Below are 20,372 nucleotides of genomic sequence, written 5' to 3'. Positions count from 1 at the left end.
TTGCATAATTGATGGTGCCATGTTGAGTCTGAACTCCATACGGGTTAAGCAGTATCTCTTCCCTTTAACCAAAACTGTCTGATAAGGTCATAGTGATTCGTGTACATGCACTTGAAGGTACATCTTCCGAAGATCAAGCATGCACACATTAGACTCTGCTTGCCGTCATTCCCGTAATTTATCAGTGCGCACGTCTGCACGGGCCGTAAAGTGGTCCACGTGTTTGTTTAACTCCCTATAATCGAGCACCAGCCTCACTTTTTGTTTGTTTGGCTGAACGACTGCCATTAGTGGGATTAAACACTTTGGAGGCCCCAATGCCTTCTCAGGATAAGGAACAAGCCATCCATTGTCGATCCAGGTCTAGTTCCCTATCATACTCTACGCGAACTCGGGGGAAATCTTGTACTCTGGCACTCTATTGAACAAATTCTCTGGTGGTTGCTCGTCCGACCACTTCCAAGCCACAGTCCAGGACTTCATGCACTGGTTGAACCCCGCATGAAAATCAGGCTTATCTAGGGTGAATGCCGCACAAGCACACTCTTCATGTTGGGAGAATATCATGTTCCCAGCTCCATCTACTACAACTCCACCCAGCTGCACCATTGCATCCATTCCTAAATCATACCCAATGTCCATAATAAGAGCTTGCACAGCTACTTCAGTTTAAGTTAGAAATTCGCTCAATATATGTTACCGTGATATAAGTTGACATATATTCGGTTGTTTTCTAACAGTATTTTGTCTAGTTTATTATTTATAATACCTTTTCCCAAACGTACCCTCTCCGAGAGAGAGTCGGCTGCCATTTTGAATTTTCCAATACATCGGTAAACACTGCATGTTTTTCGAGCTGAATAAACATGTTACACTGAATAAAAACACAAAAAATATATCCAGTTAGGTAGAAAAGTAACTTATCTTGCCTTTGATAACATTTATTTGTTCTATATTTGTTTTTTGACAACTTTTTCGAATCTATGTGTACAGTAATACAAACCCCCTATTCCAAATAATGCAACTAAACTAAAATCATTTCTTAGTTTAGCAAACTACCACAATACATATATTCCTAATATGCACAAATTGAAAACGCTATTGATTAAATTGTTGAGTAAAAATAAGAAGTGGTGCTGGACGAGAGAATGCGATAATGCATTTAATAAAATAGAAAAGTGTTTATTATCAGATATAGCTTTAGCACTCTATCATCCGAAAAAAGGAATTAATTGTAACTGCAGATACAAGTGATTTTGGCATAGAGGCTATGCTCCTATGAAAATTTAAGGATGGAGTAGTGGCATAGCAAGGGTGGGGTGGGGGTTGGGAGGTCCGCCCTGGGCGGCACATTCCAGGGGGCGGCATTTTGAGAGGGTAAAAAAAAATAAGAAATGAATGAAAGTGAACAAAAAGTTTGAAATTTTATGCCAAAAAGGTTGTCAAATATCGAAACTTTTAGAGATATCAGAATCAGAAAAATGTGTCCCTGTTTTATGAGCAGCACACGTCAGGGGCAGCATTTTGAGAGGTTAAAAATAGAAAATAAAAAAACTAAATAAAAGCTAACAAAAAAATCGGAATGTTTTTGCCGAAAAGGTTGTAAAAAATCAGAACTTTTGAAGGTATCAGAATCAGAAAAATGTGTCCCTATTTTTACAAGCGGCCCATATCAGGGGTCGGCAATTTGAGGGGGGTAAAAATAGAAACTAGAAAAAATCATTTATTCTATATATATATATATATATATATATATATATATATATATATATATATATATATATTAGCATGGGTGGCCAGCATTGCCTGGGTATTTGGAGGTGTATGTTGAGCAAAAAAAAAAAAAGCGGTCAATTTTTTTAACTTTGACTCCTATTATAACCCCTTAAAATTTATTGTTTTAGGCTCAAATCCAGTTATTAAGTTAGATCCATGTCCAAGAAACCTATATCTAAAATTTCAAGTGTTTAGACCCAAAATTGTCAGAGGAGTTTGGTAGAGTTCTCAAAGGTCAAATCGTTGAACTTTGACCCCTTAATCGCCAAATTTCTTGCCAAAAACCAATCACATCGATTTTCCCAAATCTCAGTAACCTGTATATCCAATTTCGAGTCCGTAGACTAAAAATTGACAGAGTTATTGCGTAGGGAAATGTACACATACAGACAGACAAACAGAGACACGGACAGACAGATACACAGACACGTTCACTTTTATAGATATACTAGCACTTCCGCCCGGCTTTGCTCGGGCCATATGTACTGTTCATAAGGTTATGTGCATATGTATATATTAAAATGTGTGAATATGTAAAGTAATTCCTTTCTGCATAAGTCTTCCTTAACTACCATAGAGAAAAGACAGGTCCTGGATCTGACCTTAAACTATATCCAGTGGTGAGGCCCCAGCTTGCGGACTTTGGAGAGTGTGGAGCCACCCCTTAATTGTCATTGCTCCCAGGTCCACTCTGACCCAGAGTGGTAGTACCTGTTAGGGTCCCAACTATGGGTTAAATAGAAACCGACTTGAAAACAAATATATTCTATTAAAAATTTTTTCTTCAAAATATTTGGATTTGGCATTAAATAACCTGAAACAAAAACAACCAACCAACCAGAGAAAAGACAGACAGACAATTTCACTTATATATATATATATATATATGTATAGAGAGAGAGAGAGAGAGAGAGAGAGAGAGAGAGAGATTGGATGCAATATATAGTAATGATTTAAAAATGTATAAAAAAAGACTCATGTGCCACCACTGAGAATCGAAACCAAAACGTTCAGCTCGCAATTTATTTTGCCTCTGCCATCAATGACTGGGCTATAAAAACATGTTTACTGCAAGGCTAAAAATTAAAACATGAACCAATAGCTACTATGGTATGCATTGATAATGCCGGTGTTTGACCGTCACCTGGCAAATTTCATTTTTTTTAATTTTCACACTTTTGCACCGATTATTCCGGGCTAAAACACAAATATAAAGTTTCACATGGATTCAAATACCTTATATATGAAGTTTCATGTCTGTAGACCAAAAACTCTAGGAGGAGTTCGGTAGGCAAAATTTGGTAAACAAAACTATATACGTATACATAAATATATATGGAAACAATTTTGTGTTAACTATAAACATTTTACGCAAATATTATGCAAGTATAAATCATGTAGAATATCTGCATGAATATAATTACACGTAATAGTTAACAAAAGATGATTATCCCATTAGAAAACCGAAACAACTAATAGGGAATTAATTAAAATGAATGTTTTAAAGAATATGCAAATTAGGTAGATCTTTTGCAGATGAATGCAATTTCACAAACCATATATAAGAAAATTGTATTTTCTTTTTAAATAAGTACAAAAAGTTTTTTTTAATATGAACATCAATACACACAAAAGAAAAACGAATTTATAGGAGTATAGATATATGATGGGACGATTCCAATATTTTTCCTGATTCCAATACAATTAGCAATTCCGTATCAAATACCTGATTCCTATACAATTACCGATTCTGATTCTTTATAAATTTCTAAATATTTAACTATAGAGTTGTTATTTTCCTCAATTTCCATTAAGAAAACATGTTAAATATGCAGATATTTTCGTGAACGTAAAATTATACTTGTGGCGGATGATTTATGGATTTTAGCTTCACTGGTATTATAAAATCAATAAATATTTATTATTTTATTACCAGCAATGGAAGATTTTGATTTCAATAAAATCAAATAAAAAAAGACAATCAAAGGAATCGTTTTGGCATCGGAAAATAGCCACCAATTTTTCCAATTCCAATACCCCCAAATTTGTTGATTTTATTGATTCCCAATTCCGATTCCCAAGACTAATATATATATATATATATATATATATATATATATATATATATATATATATATATATATATATATATGCGTGTGTATGTATATATATATATATATATATATTTTATATGTACATATATATATATGGGCATGGCTTAGAGGTTACGGAATGAAGGTGGAGAGTTGTATGTTTTGGATTCGATTCTAACTCATATGATTCAAGTCATACATATATTTTTTTAGTTTTGATCTCACTACTATATATTAGGTATATAATAATCGATAAATTATTGTCTCTATAATAATAAATATGTAATCTGCATAAATTAAAATATATTTAAGTATATCTTACGACCGGGCAACACCACGCAGCCTACTAATATTACAATAAAAGATTCTCTGGCATCAGGGTGTTTCTACAGTGATAGCATGGGATATGGTTGCTTTGGGGGGTATTTACATTGAGGAGGCACTAGTGTAACAAGATCATCGGGGAACAATTTAATTAAAGTACTTGTACAACAAGCACAAATAGGCAACACTGTGGCAATGGGCCGAAGGTTGGTGTTTGGTTGGCAATGCAACCCTGGTAGATTGAGGACTCTTTTTTCACCCTATCCAATAAAGTAATAGTTGATATACCAGCCCAGATAGGGGAACAACATTCTGTAACACCCCCTCTCTTATGAAGTTCGCAAGGACCCCTGTTGTCTCAGAAACTTCGGCTCAGACTGTCTGGTTCTTCTCAGAGGGTCGTTACATTGAATCCTGTATGCTGAAAGCGAATATTGAAGCCGCAGACAAAAGAAAAACAGACACATGAAGTCTATTCAACTTCACAAATATATACCAGGTCTTTTTACAGATATATGGTTCAGTTCTTAATAAGTTTTTAAAAGTCTCAAATCTCTCTTCTCTTCACAGACAGCGTCAGATGGGTTTGGAGGAGGGGTTACATCTTCAGGGAACGGTGTGGCTACTTCAAGTTCTGCGCACAAACTCTCGCTGGACACTGCCTCAAAACTGACTAAATTCGCGCAGCGCTAGCACTATATAGTAAGGTGTGTGGTCAGGGTGGAAAATCTCCAAGCCAATCAAATTACACCACGAAATTAGGGAAATCCCAAATTTTGAGGGTGTGCAATTTGGCCCTATCACTAATTTTTTTTTTTGTGGGTGCTTGAAAGCTTTCTGTCTGGACTGCAAATCTACAAATCAATCAACCACAATCGAAGTACTGTGGAAAAAATATTAAAATAATGGAAAAAAAAACAAGGTAACAACTTAATTAAAGAACTATATCACATGCTGACAAATCAAAAACTTTGTCTACATAAACAAAGTGACAGATTAGGATCTCCAATAACAAGGAACTTTTTATTTAAAGTTAATTTTTTTTCCAAATTGGTGGATATAAAAAATAACACAGCATGGGAGGTAAGGGAGTTGCTGGCTCTAGATACCAAATGCTAAAAATATTAAATATGTTATGAACGAAAGAAGAAAACTCTCATCCACGTAAAGAAATAAGGAAGAAAATAATAAAGAATGAAAAAACATGTTCTAAATTGGAAAGGTTTTTTTTGTAATTATAACAACATAAGAAAAGCATCAAATAAAACTCCATTTAACACAAAAACTATGAGTATTTAAGGTTTGAATAACTTTTATCATCAACAAAAAACTAGATTGAATATGCGTGTTCAAAAAGGTTCATTTTTATGTGTTGTCAGCTTTTACAATAGTACAAAATTAGCCGTTAGAATAAGCAGGGAAAAAGGAAAAGAATGTTTGTAAAGTGTACTTATTCCTTTTTGTTGGTTTAGTAGTAGTCATAAGGCGAAGTGTTTGCTGGCTTCAACATTGAAAGCAGGCTGACTTCTCTTCTGACTGCACCTGTATGTTGTCCTCTTCGTGTTTGTTTCCCTTCTCTCTCATTAACAAAAATGCTGGGCTTTTATCCCTTTTTAACTAGCTCCCACAGGCACGTTAAATTTATTTTTACTAGGCTCCACTCCTATTGGCAAATTAGTTTTTATTATTTTTCTCGTTTTGACCGGATGGGTGCGTTAAGCCTAGTGATGCGTTTACCCACTTTGTCTGTGACAGCTGAAGGGTAAATATCCAGTTGGGAGTTTATGATCCCCCACAATACATCGTCGCCCAAAATAGTGAAGCTATTGCAAGAACCTCGGGTGAGAGTACTCGTAACTGGTGGGATGTGTTTAGGCTTCTTGCTATTATGAGATTTTTTTTTTTTTTTTTCGCAGGAAGGTGAAATTTTGTTATAACTTTAATTGTAGGAAATATGATCATTGTGTTTTGCAAAACAAACACATCTGCCTGAATGTATTACAGTATTTTCTTGTGGTGTGTTTTGGGCATCCTGTATTTGAGATTCTGTGTCTCCTGAAGTATTTTTGTATGTTGTATATTGGATTTCATTGGTGTTTTTTTTTTAATGCTAGAGATAATGGCTTATGGTCTGTTAACAGGGTAATATTTCTACCTTCTATCTGTGGTTTAAAATGCAAGACTGCTTGGTATGCTACTAATAGTTCTCTGTTAAAACTGGAGTACTTTTGGCTTTCCGATAGCTTTCGCAAGTAGAATCCAATAGGGATTGATTCACCATTTAATATTTGGTGCAGTGCTGCACCTACAGCATAATTGGAGCTATCTGTGACTAGGTGGTATTGTGTGGCATGTGGATCAGGGTGTGTTAATGCAGATATTTTGGCAAGGATGTCTTTTATTTTGATAAATGCTTCCTTTTCGTTTAATTCCATTTTTTTAGCTGCAGGGTTGGGTTTAATGGCTTCAGTCAAAGGCAGTAGTACATCTGCAGTCTGTGGGATTAATTTTCTGCAAAAATTCACCATTCCCAGGAATCATTGAAGTGGTTTAGAGTCTGTTGGTTCTGGGAAGGTTTTAATATCTCCATCTTTCTATGCTGTTGGCTTAAATCTTTCAGAACTTACATTGTAGCCCAAAACTACAATGTGGCTTTTATAAAATTGGCATTTGTTGACAGAGAATTTAAGATTATTTTCCTCAAGAAGTGAGATAACTTTTTCGAGGTCACTGTGGTGTTGTTCTTCTGACTTGGAAAACACTAGAACATCATCGATATATACAAAAACACAGCTAACATCCATGAATATGCTGTCCATAAATCTTTGGAAAGTCAAACTGCTATCTTGCAATCCAAATGGCATGAATAAATATTCGAAAAGGCCAAATGGGGTTATCACTGCAGATTTTTTAATATCAGCCTCTTGAATAGGAATTTCATGATAGGCCTGTAATAGGTTGATCTTAGAAAATAACTTCTCAAAAAGCTTGGATCCGAGACTGTTGATATTTGGGATTGGGTATCTATCTGGTTTTGTCAGGTGGTTGAGTTGTCTGAAGTCACCACACACTCTCTATTTCCCTGTAGTTGATTTTGGAACTAAGTGGATTGGTGAGGACCATGGAAATTGTGAAGGTGTTATTATGCCAGCTTTTAAAAGTTCTGTGAACTCCTGCTTTGCTGCCTCATATTTCTCTTCAGACAGTTTTGACAACTTGGCATAAGTTGAGGCATTATCTCCAGTGTCGATGACGTGAGTTACTCTTGTGTTAGATACTAGAGGTTGTTCAGTGCATGATCTAATGAGTTTGGGAAATTTTTGAAGGACATACTGCATCCTTTCATAGTTGTTCACTGTTATATTTTGAATGCAGGTTGTGATCCGTCCACCTTGCACATAACGGCGTGTTGTTTCATCTATCAGTTTACTATCACTGCAGTTTAGGATATGGCCATAGTGGCAAAAAAAGTCTGCTCCTAGAAGAAAGTTAATAGTGTCTGTGATTTCAACAGTTCAAGGGTGTGATCAACGTAGGCCTGAAATAACAATGTCCAACTTCATTTCCCTAAAGCATTTTATAGTCTCCCTATTTGCTGCTGAGAGATGCACAGGTGTGGAATTGATGGTTAGACTGGGTACCAAATTGTGTGGTAATATTGTTACAGAGGCACCCCTGTCTATGATGAAGCTTATTGTTTTTGTTCAATTTTTGTTGCAAACTTAAATAGCTGCGAGTTGTCAGTCGCTGCTTCAACTCGCATTATAAGTTTTTCAAAGCTTGCAGGCTAGCTTGTCTGGCAGGTGAGGCTGATCTTGATGTGGGTATCATCTTGCAAGTTGATTTCTGTGTCCATTTACACCATGGTTTGCAGGTCCTTGATTTATCGACAAAGTACAGGTGTCCATGACATATTTGAGGTTTTTGGTCCTCATATAAAGGTCTTATGTTATAATTTGTCCTTGGGGTAGCGCTGGTGGAATCTGTGTGTCTATTTGCTCTCAGAGATGGTGGTGTGGTCACATGTGCATATTTTTGCTTTCAGAAATGGAACTATTTCGTCCACCAAGGTACCCAATTCGTATATAGAAGCATTTTTAACCACTGCTATAACTGGAGTTATTTCAGTGGGCAGCACCTGTATGAATTTGTGCTGCAAAAATTCCTTCTCAATACCTATTTTACTGGCCGTCGGCATCAGTTCCTGTAGGTAAGTGATGGTTTTCCTGCCATAGTTGCAGCACCAATAAGTCTGTTGAACAACTTGGGCCTCGATTGTTCATGCACGTTTACTACGGCTTCCGTCAGCTCTGCTTAGCTTTTTTGAGCTAATGTATGCTGTCCTCTTGATGTTTGTTTCCCTTTTCTCTCATTTACAAAAATGCTGGGCTTTTATTTCTTTTTAACCGGCTCCCACAGACAAGTTCGTTATTAAATTTATTTTTAACGGCCCTGCTCCTATTGGCTAATTAATTTTTATTATTTTTCTCTTTTTGGGTGCATCAAGCCTATGCGTAATGATGCATTTACACACTTTGTCTGTGACAGCTGACGAGTAAACATCCTGTTGGGAGTTGGGAATTTATGAATCCCCACAGTTAAAAAGAAAAGGAAAAAGAAAAACATATACATCGATAATAGATTTTTATTTTCGATTCCATTTTGTATTTTTGTTTGAATATGGAAACTTTGTGACAGGACGGATGACTTTTAAATACACACTAGCAGTTCAGCCCAGCTTTGCTCGAACCCTATGTACAGTTCATAACTTTATCTGCATATGTCTTTTTATATATATATATATATATATATATATATATATATATATATATATATATATATATATATATATATATATATATATATAAATATTGGTATTAATATTTATAGTTTAATCCTATCCTTTATCGGCATATGTCTATATATATATATATATATATACATATATATATATATATTAAAAAGTTTGACTCATGTCCAGGTAACCTACATCTAAAATTTCAAGTGTTTAAACTCAAAATTGGTGGAAGAGTTTGGTAGAGTCTGCAAAGGTCAACTCTTTCAACTTTGACCTCTTCACAGCTAAATTTTCACCCAAAAACTGATTAAAAAGCTTGCTGCATGTCTAAATACTCTTTATGTAAAATTTCAAATGTTTAGACCAAAAATTGTCTGAATACACTTTATGTAAAATTTCAAGTGTTTAGACCAAAAGTTGCTAAGAGGTGAAAATTTTAAAAACTTTAACCCCAATTTTGATCCCTTAACATTTATTGTTTTGAGTTCAAATCAAGTTAAAAAGTTTGATCCATGTCCAAAGAACCTACATCTAAAATTAAATTAAAAATTTAAAAATTAAAAGTTTAGACCCCTAAAAGGTGTTTGGTAGAGTTTTTTCAAAGGTCAAATCGTTGAAGTTTAACCCCTTGCCAGCCAAATTTCTGGCCTAAAATCAATTAAAGATATTTTCCCAAATCTCAATACCCTTATGTCAAATTTCGAGTCTGTAGACTGAAAATTGACAGAGTAGTTTGGTAGGAAAATGTACACACACAGACAGACAGACAGATAATTTCACTTTTATAGATATACTAGCATTTCAGCCCGGCATTGCCCGGCTGTTTGGATGTGTATGTTGAGCAAAAAAAAAAAAAAAAGTGATAGTAGGAACGCAAGCTCGAACCCGTACTGCGAAGGAGGAAAAGAACGGGGTAAAACCTAACGTTTATGCTGTTACGACCACCGCCAAACTGGAAGTGACGTAGGTTTAAATTAAGGCTAGACAATCGAAATGAGAGGATGACTTTCAAAAATATCGGCGAAAAAAGCACCCACCCCCTGTTGATAAGTGCCCAGTTGAAGGTGAAGACATTAATGTTTTTAGCCAATTTTTTTATAATTGTTGTCTGAAAGGTCGAACTTTAAAACGATACTGATCTTGGTAAAATCCGTTGCCTCTATTAAAAGTTTAAGGCAGACATGCAAACAGACATACATATATACATTTATATATTGGTAACTAAAAAATTTCGACCCAAACTGATGAAAAAGCTTGCCCTATCTGTATACCCTTTATGTTTAATTTCAAATATTTAGACCAGAAATTGTCTGAGTAATTTGGTTGAGACCACAGTGGTTAATTTTTTTTAAAACTTTGACCCCTATTATGACCCCTTAACATGTATTATTTTGGGCTCAAATCAAGTTATTAAGTTAGATCCATGTCCAAGGAACCTATATCTAACATTTCAAGTGCTTAGACCCAAAATTGTCGGAGGAGTTTGGTAGAGTTCTCAAAGATCAAATTGTTGAACTTTAACCTCTTAACAGCCAAATTTCTGGCCGAAAACCGATCACATTGATTTTCCCAAATCTCAGTACACTGTATATCAAATTTTGAGTCTGTAGACTTAAAATCGAGAGAGTTATTGCGTAGGGAAATGTACACACACACACAGGCACACAGATACACAGACAGACACTTTCACTTTTATAGATATACTAACATTTCAGCCCGGGTGTTTGGATGTGTTTGTTGAGCAAAAAAAAAAAAAAAAGCGGTAGTAGGAAGGCAAGCTTGAACCCGTACCACGAAGGAGGAAAAGAACGGGGAAAAAAACCTGACGTCTTTGCTGTTACGACCACCGCCAAACCGGAAGTGACTTATGTTTAAATTAAGGCGAGACAATCAAAAGGAGAGGATGTCTTTCAAAAATATCGGTGAAAAAGCGAGCCCTACCTCTGTAGAAAAGTGCCCAGTTGAAGGTGAACATATTAATGGTTTTAGCAAAGTTTTTGATATTTGTCGTCTGAAAGGTCGAATTTCAAAAAGATACTGATCTTGGTAAAATCCGTCACCTCTGTCGAAAGTTTTAGGCAGACATGCAAACAGACATACATACATTTATATATTGGTAACTAAAAAGTTTCAACCCAAACAGATTAAATGTAAAATTTCAAATATTTAGACCAGAAATTGTCTGAGTAATTTGGTAGAGACTGCAGTAGTTAATTTTTTTTAACTTTGACCCCTATTATGACACCTTAAAATTTATTGTTTTGGGCTCAAATCAAGTTATTAAGTTAGATCCATGTCCAAGGAACCTATATTTAAACTTTCAAGTGTTTAGATCCAAAATTGTCGGAGGAGTTTGGTAGAGTTCTCAAAGGTCAAATCGTTGAACTTTGACCCTTTAACAGCCAAATTTCTGGACGTAAACCGATCACATTGATTTTCTAAAATCTCAGTACCCAGTATATCCAATTTCGAGTCTGTAGACTAAAAATTGACAGAGTTTTTGCGTAGGGAAATGTACACACACAGATACACAGATACACAGACACACAGACAGACAGACACTTTCACTTTTATAGATATATAGATAGACTAGCATTGCAGCCCAGCGTTGCCCGGGTATTTGGAGGTGTATGTTGAGCAGAAAAAAAAAAAAAAGCGGTCAATTTTTTAAACTTTGACCTCTTAAAATTTATTGTTTTGGGCTCAAATCAAGTTATTAAGTTAGATCCATGTCCAAGGAACCTATATCTAAAATTTCAAGTGCATAGACCCAAAATTGTCTGAGGAGTTTGGTAGAGTTCTCAAATGTCAAATCGTTGAACTTTGACCCCTTAATCGCCAAATGTCTGGCCAAAAACCGATCACATCGATTTTCCCAAATCTCAGTACCCTGTATATTAAATTTCGAGTCTGTAGACTAAAAACTGACAGAGTTATTGTGTAGGGAAATGTACACACACACGTTCACTTTTATAGATACACTAGCATTTCAGCCCGGCGTTGCCCGGGTGTTTGGAGGTGTATGCTGAGCAAAAAAAAAAAAAAGAGTAAATTTTTTTTTAATTTGACCCCTATTATAACCCCTTAAAATTTATAGTTTCGGGCTCAAATCACTTTATTAAGTTAGATCCAGGTTCAAGGAACCTATATCTAAAATTTCAAGTGTCTAGACCCAAAATTGTCGGAGGAGTTTGGTAGAGTTCTTAAAGGTCAAATCGTTGAAATTTGACCCCTTACAGCCAAATTTCTGGCTTACACCCGTCACGTCGATTTTCCCAAATCTCAGTACCCGGTATTTCAAATTTCGAGTCTATAGACTAAAAATTGACAGAGTTATTGCGTAGGGAAATGTACACAGACAGACAGACAGACAGACAGACACTTTCACTTTTATAGATATATAGATAGATATAGATGGATATAATGCTCTTTATGGAGGATCGTTTTTAGTTCCCTTATAAAAGGGAGATAATGTCTTTATCAGTTAAATCTCTGAATTATCTCCCTTTGGCCTTGTTGACAGTTGACACAATTTTTACTCGTTGCAGATTAAAATGGCGGCGCCCTGTGAAGACGACGACGTGGTTGATGACAACATTATTGAATATTTTAATAGGGAATTTGGTGATGACATCAAATCGCTACGAAAGGTAGAAGAAATTTACAATGACCTCAGTACTCTCAAGGAGGATTTGGAAAAAAAGGTAAATTATTTTTTTGTTTATTTCGTCTTATGTTTTGTTTTTATACTAACAACGGCTATCGGAGGTCACTTTCACACTGGTTGGTTTTATAATTTTGGATACTAAATAGGCATTATTTAAGGGTTGAAATAATAATGTAATAATTTATGTAAGTTGTGGTATGTATCGAAATTTAGCTGCCTATATAAACGAGCACGCATGGCTGTCCATAATGGCTTTGTAAAACGTTAGATCAATCAAAAACAAACTTAAACTTGGATTTCTAAAATGAAAAACAGGTGATTTGTTTACATTGCAATTTATTTCTTTTGGGAAAAGTTGTAGATGAGGACTCTCAGCTACTCTTTTCCATAAAATATGAGATTCTACTTTTGGTAATTACGCGTGAACACCTTGTAAACAAAATTATTTTGTTTACGACCTGCCCCAGCAATCCAGCATAGTATAAACACCCCATGTTAAGAACGGCTTTCGGAATACCCCCTCCTATGTTAAGAACGGCCTTCGAGGTTGGTGGTGTTTATTCCGAAAGCCACTCTTAACATAGAGAGGTTGGGGTATTTATAATATGCTGGGGCACGTCATAAAAATTTACCACAAAATTATATCAAAATTGCCAAAATAAAATTAAAAACTTGATTTAAAAAAGAATTATAATTTTGACTTAGATCATTTTCGCAATATATTTAGAAGTAATTGAGCATAACACGGTAGTTTAACTTTCCAACACGTCGCTAGGGTGCGCCCCCATCTCTCTCAATTGAGATGCTCCTCCACTCTAAATTCCAAACCAATTTTCTTTTTCATGCATATTTTCATGTCGTTCATATGTAGTCGCCTAAAATGTAGAATTTCATTCTTTTGTTCTATGGGTGTGAGGAGGATTTAACTAAACATCCTTATCTACAATTGTTTTCTTTCTTTGTGTAAACACTATGCCAAATCACCACTCCTACACCTTTTGTTTTCTTGAACCCCCTTAAAAACTTTGCAAAAAGAAGAAAGAAAACAATTATTTTAGAGTTTAGAGTGGAGAAATAGTTTCTTATATATTAATTTAACATAAAATTCTAACGTTTCATGGCATTTGATTTTTTTTTAAATATATATATATATATATATATCTAGAGAGAGAGAGAGATAAGTCCTGTGCATTTTGGGGTGGTGATGGTTCTACCCTTTTAAGCGGTTATGTGTGGCTTTACAACCTTCCATTCAAATTAGTGGTAAAAATCTTTTAACTGCCCCCCAAAAAACTAGAATGATCGGAAAAGTGGGATCATTTTACGTTAAATTTACGTATGAAATTCTAAATTATACCATTTTTGCCCCCCCTCCCCTTTTTTTCTGCTAAGTTTTTCAGAACATTCACACATAAGCACCTTGAAAAAGTAGAATCTCATTTTTTTAAGGACGGGGGAGATTTCGTTGGAGATGTGAATCTGCAAATTTATCTTTTATTTTCTCGTAAATTATTGCATTGTACGTTTTTGTTGTGAATTATTTTTCATTTGGTTATAATTTTTTATTTTTGTAAATCGTTGCATTTCAAGTGTTCATGCTATTTCAAATATCTATATTATTTGGGACCTACAGTTGAGGGGACGAGGAGTCAACACTTTGATGCGGTCAGCCAAAGCTCTCAGCAGCAGGAGCAGCAGTTTTTCAAACACAAAGTTTTTCCACAAACTCAGAAAGTTTTTCACAAATAGCCCTTTTAAGGGATTTATTTTTCCACAACGAACTCAGAAATTCTTTTACAAACAGCCCTTCTCAGAGCTAACCTACTGAAAGTTTTTCATCCTTCGCTGCCTGCACTCTGAGAAGCCTCTGAGATGCCTGCCTACTCCTCCAGTTCCTTCCAACAGCCCTTGATGCCTCCTGCAGCCTTCCAGTGCCGGTTGACGTTAGGCTACCACACCAGAGCCTGTCAACGTCCGGTTGCCAGTTCCAGTGCTGGTAGCTGTCAAGCTACCCCTTTCAGTGCTGGTCAATGTCAGGTTACACACTCTAGAGCCTACCAATGACCGGTTACTGCTTCCACTGATGTCCAGGTCAGCAGTCTGCTGATGCTCCCTTCCAATATCCTCTAATGTCCTGCTCAGCAGCCCACTGATGCTTACCTCTAGGAGCCTACTGGCATCCAGCTCAGCAGCCCGCTAACACCTACCTTCCAGTGCTCTCTGACATTCAGTTCCCTATCCTGACAATCTATCCTTATTTTATTTTCATTTTTTTTTTTTTTTGGCCTGACGATCTCACATTTTTTGTTGTCAATAAAAAAGGATGGTTCCTACCGTCCTTCTTGAACTGAAATCTCTGTGTTTGTCATTCTTCTTTGTCTTTGCTGTTACCTTCCTTTGTATTGTGTCTAATATTTTACTTTACGGTCAACTGTTTTAATCACCAGTTGCTCCCCTCTGCGACAGACACAGGCTACAGCAAAACATATTGAAACAAAAAAATGAAGTGTCGTAAACTTTATGTGACTATGCCTCTTCAGGTATATAACCTATATAACTTCGTGTGGACACTCCCTTTTTCATTAATCGCCTGTAGTCTTGTTTCTTTGCGTATCCTGTTTATGTGATTCCAGTTTGATTAAGACTAGTCTTTTTCTCAACAGATATCCAACAAAGGCCTGAGATACAAAATCAACAGAAATTAGACGATTCTTATAATGTCCTGGTCCCTGTTGATTGCAGTGTAATGTTGGTTCTGTGCAGTTCTAGGAGGTCCACCCTCCCAGGTTTTGCTTTCTCTCTTTAAGGAGTTAATTTATTGCTAATCGCCTGAGGCGCCTTACTGGGAATGTCAATAGAACTGCACAGACTTCATTTACAGAGTCAGAGGACTCCTCTGGATCACTGACTTCTTCAATCTCACTTTCCGACCCTAGTGTCACAGTTCTTGCAGTAGGACAGAACTAAATACCCCAACAAAGTCCTGTCTTCAATCCACACATTTTTTACCAAAGTAATGTTTCTGATTGCTTTGAACTATTTGGGTGTTTTATTCCTTGCATTTATTTCAAGTGAGATTTATTATTTTGAACTCGTTCTGCAATGGCTATTTCAACTAGTCTAAATGAATAAATATGAAAGAGCTATTTCTCACACTAACTATAAAGTCAAAATGCCTTATTTCAAATTAATTCAACTTTGCACAATCCACGCATCATCTTTTTTTATATACTGTTTATGTATATACAGTTACAAGGTTAACTAATTTGCACATTGGTTTTGAAAAAGGACATTTTATTAATTTGTTTTTTAATTCAATGATTATTATTCATCTTAACATGGTAAATAGTTGTGTTTTGCATTATTGTTTTATTTCCTGGACAAATATTCAGCATTTGTGTTCAAATGTTTCTTTCTTTAGAGGGGCAAGCATTTTCAATAAGTTGTGATCTATTTCTATATTGTAAGTTAAAGGCAAATTGATTTCTTTCCTTTCTTTACATTTAAAAGATAAATAAATTTGTAAAAAAATTATACCAAAATGTTAAAGCTTATATATCTATATAAACAAGTATATTTTATTTCATATTTCAGATAATGTTATGAATGAAATGTTTATCATTTTAAATTAGTATTCCATGCATTTCCAGTTGAAAAAAGTGAGAATGTGTGTGAGGACACTTCTCAACCTATATCCTCAACAAATTTTTGATCTACAGACTTGAAATTTGGTATAAAGAGTATTCAGACACGTGGAAAACTTTTTAATCAGTTTTCATCCAAAAATAGAGCTGCTAAGGGGTCAAAATTGAAAAATTGGTAATCTGGAGTCATTGATTTTTATCTGTTTGTCAACTGTTTCATGAATGTGCATGCGGGGCTGGAAAACATGACAGATTCTTTATGTTATGAATAAGTAGGTTTTAAAACACTTTTTAAAGATCAAGTTGGTTTAATGGTTATCAAACTTGACTCTCTGTCTTTTTGTTTTCAATCTTAGCTCAAGTATTTTTTTTTTTTTTTACTTACAAGAAGTGAACTGTTTAGAAAAAAACATAATACTCACATGCACATGTCTCAGTTTCTGTATTGATTGAAATATAATATTTATGCATATTTTATCACCAGGAAACGTTGGGCGGCTTGCTAGTTATATTTATAAAAGTAAAAGATGTAATTTTATCTTTTTTTTTTTTTTGTGATTGTTTTTATTTAAAACATTAAATAACTTTTGTGTTTTTCTCCACCATCTGTTGTCTCCAGCTGTCTCTTGCTAGCACTGAGGTCCCTAATGAAATCAAGAAGGCAATAAGCAATGCCGAATCTGTACACGGGCGAGTTCAGTCCTTCTGTGCTGAGGAGGAGACACTAAATGAAGAGATTGCAAAACACACCAAAACCATGAAACCTCTCGTTGAAGAACTCACACAAATCACTAACCAAGTGGATGAACTTAGTCGATATACACAGTATTTTGGGTTGATAGCCAAAATTGATGAACTCAGGTATGTAATCAAAAGTTTTTATGTTCTTGTTTGAATCTATTTGAAAACTGCAAATGTAAGTTGTATAACAGAATCTGACTTGGATTATCAATTCATTTAAGCCGAATTAAAACCAAGAGAAATCAATTAGGGAACAGTATTTGTGGGTATTTTTCACTTGTTTTAAAACCTGCATTTTTGTTTTACATTGTGAAAATTGGCTTTTTTTTTTTTTTTTTTTTTTTTTTTTTTTATACTCTCCTTCACCCCAAACAAGGCATATGGCTACTTGGACATAAGGGGATGTAATTAGGACCATGCCTAAGTAACATTAACAAGATGTTGGATTATGTTACATTTGAATTTCTGCATATAAGTACAGTCATGGAAGCAGGTAGCAGGAAGGGAATTCCAAAGTCTAGCTGTTCAAGGGAAGAAGCTATTAGAGTAGAAAGCTTTCTGGCATTTAGTGACCAACAGTGAAGGGGTGTGATTTTGTTGCTAAGTGGGTTTGTTGGTGGTATGTATGTCGAGAGGGCGCAAGTGCAATGAGATCATCAGAACACATTCCATTAAAATACTTGTAAAACAGGCATGGGATGCAACATTGTAGCAATGAGACAGGGGTTGAAGCCTAATTAACAAAGTGGAACCTATTAGATTGAAGACTCTTTTTTGGACCCTATCCAAGAAAGAGAGACTAGTGATAAATACATCAGCCCAAATGTGGCAATAATATTCCATGCATGGGTGATTGATGGCCTTGTGGAGGTACAGGATACTCTCAGGTGCGAGTAGTTTTCTAGCACATTTGAGAAGTAAAGGAAAACTTTCTTGGAACATGCAAATATCTGTATCTCTTAGAGATCAAATGTAAAGACGCCCCTTGATTTTTGAGAACTTTGATTGAAGTAAAATGAAAAATGAGTGAAAAGTGTTTTTGCGCCAAAATGAACTTTAGATTAATATCTTATGAGAATAAATGTGGTGAATTGAACTCTTCTAGGAATGAATGTTTTAGATATGAATCCATCCAATGGTGAGGACTCAATTTGGAAACATTGGGGAATCCTCCCTGTGTTGGCATTACTGTCAGGTTCACTTTCATCTGTAGTGGCAGTGCCTGTCAGAATCGTTTCTACGGGTTAAACAGAATTTGTTCTCAGGACGAGATCAAACTGTATCAAGTGCTGGGTTCCCAATTTGAAGAGTATGGCCTTCCTGAAAAACTCTTTTATGTTTGGAAAAACAATTTTATTTTAACAGTCCTGCAAATATTTTAACTTGTTATGAAATTAAAATGTTTTACTTTCACATCTATAGTTGTAACATGCTAAAAACTCCATTAAAATGTTTTTTTTTTTTACTTTACTATCATTAATTGTAACAATGAAAAGACCCTTAAAATGTGCAGAGATAAATATCTATTTTGAAACTGTTGTCTTTTTCCTCTGTATTCATTGCTCCCCAATTTTGTCATCACTTTTGCTGTATTATTTTTTTTAATTACACACATTTCTATCATAAAACTACAATTTCTATTTTTTTTTAATTTATTTTACTTTTTTTTTAGACTAGTATGAAAGGAAATGTATAATTACTTGATAATATCTATTTGAAACTTAGCCAAATTGTGTGTACTTCTGTATATACATAAAATTTCACAAAACAAAAATCATTTTCAATTCATACATAACATGTGCAAATATATGGACAAAGATCATTTCAACTCTTAAATAAAACTTTAACACATTATTTGCTAAAGCTTTATTATCCATTCAGATTTATTCAACAAAAATTGCCATGAAAATTTTCTTTATATATAAAGTAAAATTAGTTCATGCAATTAAGTACAGTTTTAACTTTCACAACAGATATGACATTTGTTAATGATAATAAAAAAAAATATTATTTTGTTTATTTAAATTAAAAACCATGTTACTGATTTAAGCTGGCCACAATTTTATTGACAATACATAGAATTAAACAAATTTAAGGGAAAATTTCAATTCAAAAAATATCTCAATTTATTACCGCTCAAAATAAATTTTATTAATGTTAGAACTTCTAACATCCATTGAGTTCTACACTTGAATTTTATTACATGATATATATATTGTAGGGAAACGCGCGACTTACTTGACTAGCATGTGTGCATGATTCAAAGGGTGATCGTGGAACAAAATGAAAATGAATGTATTTATAACCATCTCACTTGGTAACTTACACACTAATTAGCATATTTCAGTTTCCTTTAAACAACTTTAAATAAAAATCATAAAACCGCTAAGAAAAATGGTAGGTGAGGCTTTATCATCATAGGAAGTACTATTCTGATAGACCTTATCATTTGTCATTATCACATTATGAAAAATCCAAGATGGCGACTGTGAAATCCATGATGGCCACCATGACACGATTCAAAGAAATTAATAAAATATGGTTTGTAGCATATCAAATTAAAGGAAATTCTAGTACAGATTAGAACCAGGTTTTCAAGTAGATTAAATTAATTAGGATAATTAAGTTTCATTTTAACAACTTTAAGTTGCTGTGACAATTATTGGGTGGGTTTCTACCACTATTTTGTATAAATTTTACTTTTAAGTCATGGTCGAGACTTCCAAGATCTCAAGAGTCATCGCAGCCATTTTTTCTTGTTTTCGTGTAACACTTGACACTGCTTATTTTTCAAACAGAATAAACATTTACAACACCAAAAATTTATTGCGGTAGATAGAAGAGTAACATCTTACCTTTGGTAACATTTATTTGTTATATTGTTTTATGATCACTTTTTCATACCTGTGTGGATTACGAAACAAACCCAATAGATGTTATCATAGGTAAGATAAGTTACTCTTTTACTTAACTGAATAAGTGGTTTGCATGTTTTAACTCATCTAAGTGTTTTTTACTTAAATAAATCCAGTGGTGTTGAGTGATGATGTATGAATTAACCAAAAACAATTTTTAGCAAAATAAAACAAAATTACAGCGCTATTTTTGTAATATTATTTTCAAGTTAAATTCAAGTTTTACGATATCCTTTTTTATATTAGATTCTTAGGTGAAAGTACAGAATCATTACAAAACACCCTCCCCTCCCCATGTTAAGAATGTTTCTAAATAATAATGTTAGTACAATATAATTATAATATTTTATCAAATTGTTAGGTGAAAGTACAGAATAGGTACAAAACACCTTATTTCTAAGAATGGATTTCTAA

General features: G+C 34.5%; 1 protein-coding gene across 1 annotated transcript in view; it reads left to right on the top strand.

Annotated features, from left to right (window-relative positions):
* The first annotated feature begins 12,508 nt into the window (after window positions 1-12,508).
* Window positions 12,509-20,372, top strand: part of LOC145249768 (RAD50-interacting protein 1-like) — a 70,015-nt gene continuing 62,151 nt past the window's right edge. The window contains exons 1-2 of the mRNA XM_080111692.1: window positions 12,509-12,695; window positions 16,922-17,163. Coding sequence (XP_079967818.1) covers window positions 12,546-12,695; window positions 16,922-17,163 — 392 coding nt within the window. The 5' untranslated portion in view covers window positions 12,509-12,545. The remainder of the gene's footprint in view (window positions 12,696-16,921; window positions 17,164-20,372) is intronic.

This window comes from Euprymna scolopes, chromosome 28, assembly GCF_053919585.1.
Source record: "Euprymna scolopes isolate OS-2025 chromosome 28, ASM5391958v1, whole genome shotgun sequence".
NCBI lineage: Eukaryota > Metazoa > Mollusca > Cephalopoda > Sepiida > Sepiolidae > Euprymna > Euprymna scolopes.
The sequence above is the reverse complement of the archived record's forward strand: the minus strand, read 5'-3'. Positions and strand labels throughout refer to the sequence as shown.